The 3,322-nt window shown below is 41.8% G+C and overlaps 1 protein-coding gene across 1 annotated transcript; it reads right to left on the bottom strand.

Moving 5' to 3' along the window:
• Positions 1-98: 98 nt before the first annotated feature.
• LOC107624658 (histone-lysine N-methyltransferase family member SUVH9) lies at positions 99-3,320 on the bottom strand (the record flags this gene model as incomplete). The annotated part of the gene is made up of 2 exons (XM_016327115.2): positions 99-2,610; positions 2,678-3,320. Coding segments are annotated over 2 exons (1,779 nt in total), but the record flags the coding sequence as incomplete, so codon positions are not given.
• Between the last annotated feature and the right edge of the window lie 2 nt (positions 3,321-3,322).

The following is a 3,322-nucleotide window of genomic DNA, read 5'->3' as shown; positions in this document are numbered from 1 at the left end:
AGAATATATTAGGATATTCATTAAAATATAAATTTATATGAAACTTTTTAATTTGAATCCAACTTTGAAAAGTAAAAAACACAAGCACAAGATATTTTTTTTACAAAGTGTTAACTTAGGCGTTTGAAAAGTTCATAAAGGTGCCAAGATTTGTAACGAAGGCATGCTAAGGTAGAATAAGTCCATCCTTCTACTTTTTTTTTCTATTTCATTCATTTGTATCTTTGAGAAGGATGCCACCAACGACCACATATATGTTGCGCCACTAGAAGAGAAACCACCTATTAAGTATGGCTTGGGGCCTGCTTGGACACCAAAGCCCAAAGACTCTTTTGCAGTGGCTTGCATGCATTTCTACTAATCAATTTAAATTTTTAAGAGAATTGATTCACAATGGCATCTTTCCAAGGAGAATGTCTCTATCAAAGCAATTTCTACTAGCATTGCATCGAAAAGGAATAATAGTTAGTGGTCCATTCAAGCATTTTTTCAGTATGAATAGGTCCTATTACAAACACAAATGTACCGAACCTTTCTTGGCAGGAAAAGCTTAGTTTGTTGTATTTATAGAATGCTAAGTTAGGTTTGACTCAAATTCCTAGTTTGATAGTTAATTGTAATATCCAAGTCTGGGTTGTATCAAGCAATGAATTTTCTAGGAGCTTCAATTGTCAAGTAAAGGCTTAATATTGGTTTATAAGAACCTAGTTGGCTACACATATGTATATTAAGAAACTTGTTATGATAAAGAGGGTTATGTTCGGAAGAGAGACAGACTATATATATATGGACAATGGTATTATAGTAAAGCTCTTCACAAATTACTAACAAACTAAGTTCAATAATTAAACACTAGGCACAGAATGATTACCAAATCAGAAAATCACCAGATATGAAAATCACACCAACATGAATATGGGAATTCAAAACACAAAATGAGTGTATAATTACACGAACCATTTTGCAAAGGAACCGAATGGGAAAAAGTCAAGTCTCAGTAAGGGACATTTGGCTATGTGAAACAAGTTTTAAGGGGATATTCAGTAAAATATCACCCATGGAAAGCAGATGAAAGTAATTATGAACTGCATAATATGTTAATATATCAGTGAGCAACCATGGTCATAATGGGTTTGCATTTCGCAACGCAGACTGCAAAAAGATACTCAAAAGACAACAAGGTGAGGTCAGTCATCACCCTCACCGTAAAATGTCTCGAACATCCAAGGTGTTTGAAAACACCAGAATACTAATATGATATTCCGATAAGTCACTATCATATGGATTATGGTATTAAGTCAACAGTTTGCAATGGAAACTGCACAGAGAATGGATATGCAGATGACATAATCTAATGAAAGATAATGGTGAAACCAGACGAGTTAAACAATATAAGATGGCTTTACCTCAGTGAAACAATGCCTGAAACTCCGCTTCAGCAAAAAAAAAAAAGAAGGGCTTGAATCTTATGAATTCACCCATTGCATATAGAGAGCTTGCCTGTCCACTCATTAGCCACCCCATAATCAAGGCTGAGCTCTCTCAGTGGAGGGATATTCTCCATTGCAAACAGCATAATGTGAGGGAACATCAAGTTGTTGTGATCATACAGAACAAATTGAACCATAACATTTGGACTTGAACTATGGCTCATATAGCAAGCAACGTTTCGGACCGTTGACACATCCAGAGAAAAATCCAGAGGAGGAATTGACGGATAAGATGGACGCACATAGTCCGAGTTTACCTGAGACAAATCACCCCATTCTGCCCACCTTTCAGAAAACCGATTAGGATATATCAACGAGTCACCATTCATCGTCAAAAGCTGTGCTTGCTCCCTAGTCAAAACAACCCCTGAATACTCACAGATAAAAGCACCAGCATGAATAAGGTCCAAGGACCTTACTCCCCAACCTGTCTGCTTCGACCTAAAAACTTCCAACTTGTTCTTCACCCCATTCTGCGACACACGGTTCCTACATTGAGGTGGACAACTGCAAAAAGGGCCACACTCAAAAATCAAAGGCTTCCCCCTCACAAGGATCGCCTGCTGATTATAAGGAAACTCGCCTCCATTCTTCATACTGCAAAAGCATCCATCCGTACAACCGCCAATACAATCACACCCAGTAGCTGTCCCGCTCTGATGAAACACAAATGGAGGGAAAATAGTTGTCAGAAGATAATCAAAACAAAGCGGCTCCTTACTATCATCAATATCATTAAAGAGCCGAACCGCAACCTTCTCCTTCTTATTCGAAATATCAACAGAAAGACAATACATTGGTTGAAAACCCACTCCACTTTTCCTAATGCCCCTAGCTTCCTTAAGAATAGCACTACCCATCTTAGGCTGCCATTCAGTCCTAACAAGCTTATACTTATAAACACCAAAACCGGACTTTCCAACATCAAACCAGCACTCAGAAATCCTATATAAACCATCATAGACATAAATCTTACCGGATTTCGCAGCGGCTCCCTCATACTTCATCCCTCTAATCACTCTAACCTCAATATTATGATACATACTCCTCTCCAATGCCAGGTTCCCACTCTCCAACTTCTGGTGTGTGGCTTGCCTCACGGAATTCGTGGCCTGCCCGCCTTGTCCAGTGTAGATTATGACATCTCCTTCGTCCATATCATCCTCGTAGCCACCGGAGACAATGACACNTGGCCTGCCCGCCTTGTCCAGTGTAGATTATGACATCTCCTTCGTCCATATCATCCTCGTAGCCACCGGAGACAATGACACTCGTTGCAATTGGTTCATTGTTGGGGCTCATGGAAGCTGCCAGGTAATCAATGCCAGCTTGGATCTGACCGTGCAATCCAAGGACACACAATTCCATCCGAAAGAGGAATACGTCGCCAACATACACACCGGGAATCGCTCCGACGATTCGCTTATCGCAGTTCAGCCAAAGATGCTTCAACCTCATCATCTGCGCCGCACGAATATCCCCTCTTTGCCGCATCCGCCGCGCCATCTTGGCATCAGCTTCGCCCCTGTTGACTGTTTCCGGCTGCTTATCGCCGGCGCCATTGTTGTTCGCCGATTGTTGTTCCCCGGCGGATTCAGGAGCTGGCACGGCAACAGAGACGGTGGTTTCAGCTGAGGAAGAACATTCAATGGTGGATTCAGATGCAGCGAACGGTTCATCAGCGGCAATAGTAACAACGTCAGCGACGGCGGCAGCTCTTTTCTCCTCCTGGACGCGCTTCTCTTCCTCGATGGTGCAGAGAACGCGGATCGAGTCGTAGATCATCCTCGTTCGCCTCACGACCTCACGGAAATGAAGCTGCTCGTGAAGGC

The sequence above is a fragment of the Arachis ipaensis genome, unplaced genomic scaffold, assembly GCF_000816755.2.
Source record: "Arachis ipaensis cultivar K30076 unplaced genomic scaffold, Araip1.1 Aipa1045, whole genome shotgun sequence".
Classification (NCBI taxonomy): Eukaryota; Viridiplantae; Streptophyta; class Magnoliopsida; order Fabales; family Fabaceae; genus Arachis; species Arachis ipaensis.
The sequence above is the reverse complement of the archived record's forward strand: the minus strand, read 5'-3'. Positions and strand labels throughout refer to the sequence as shown.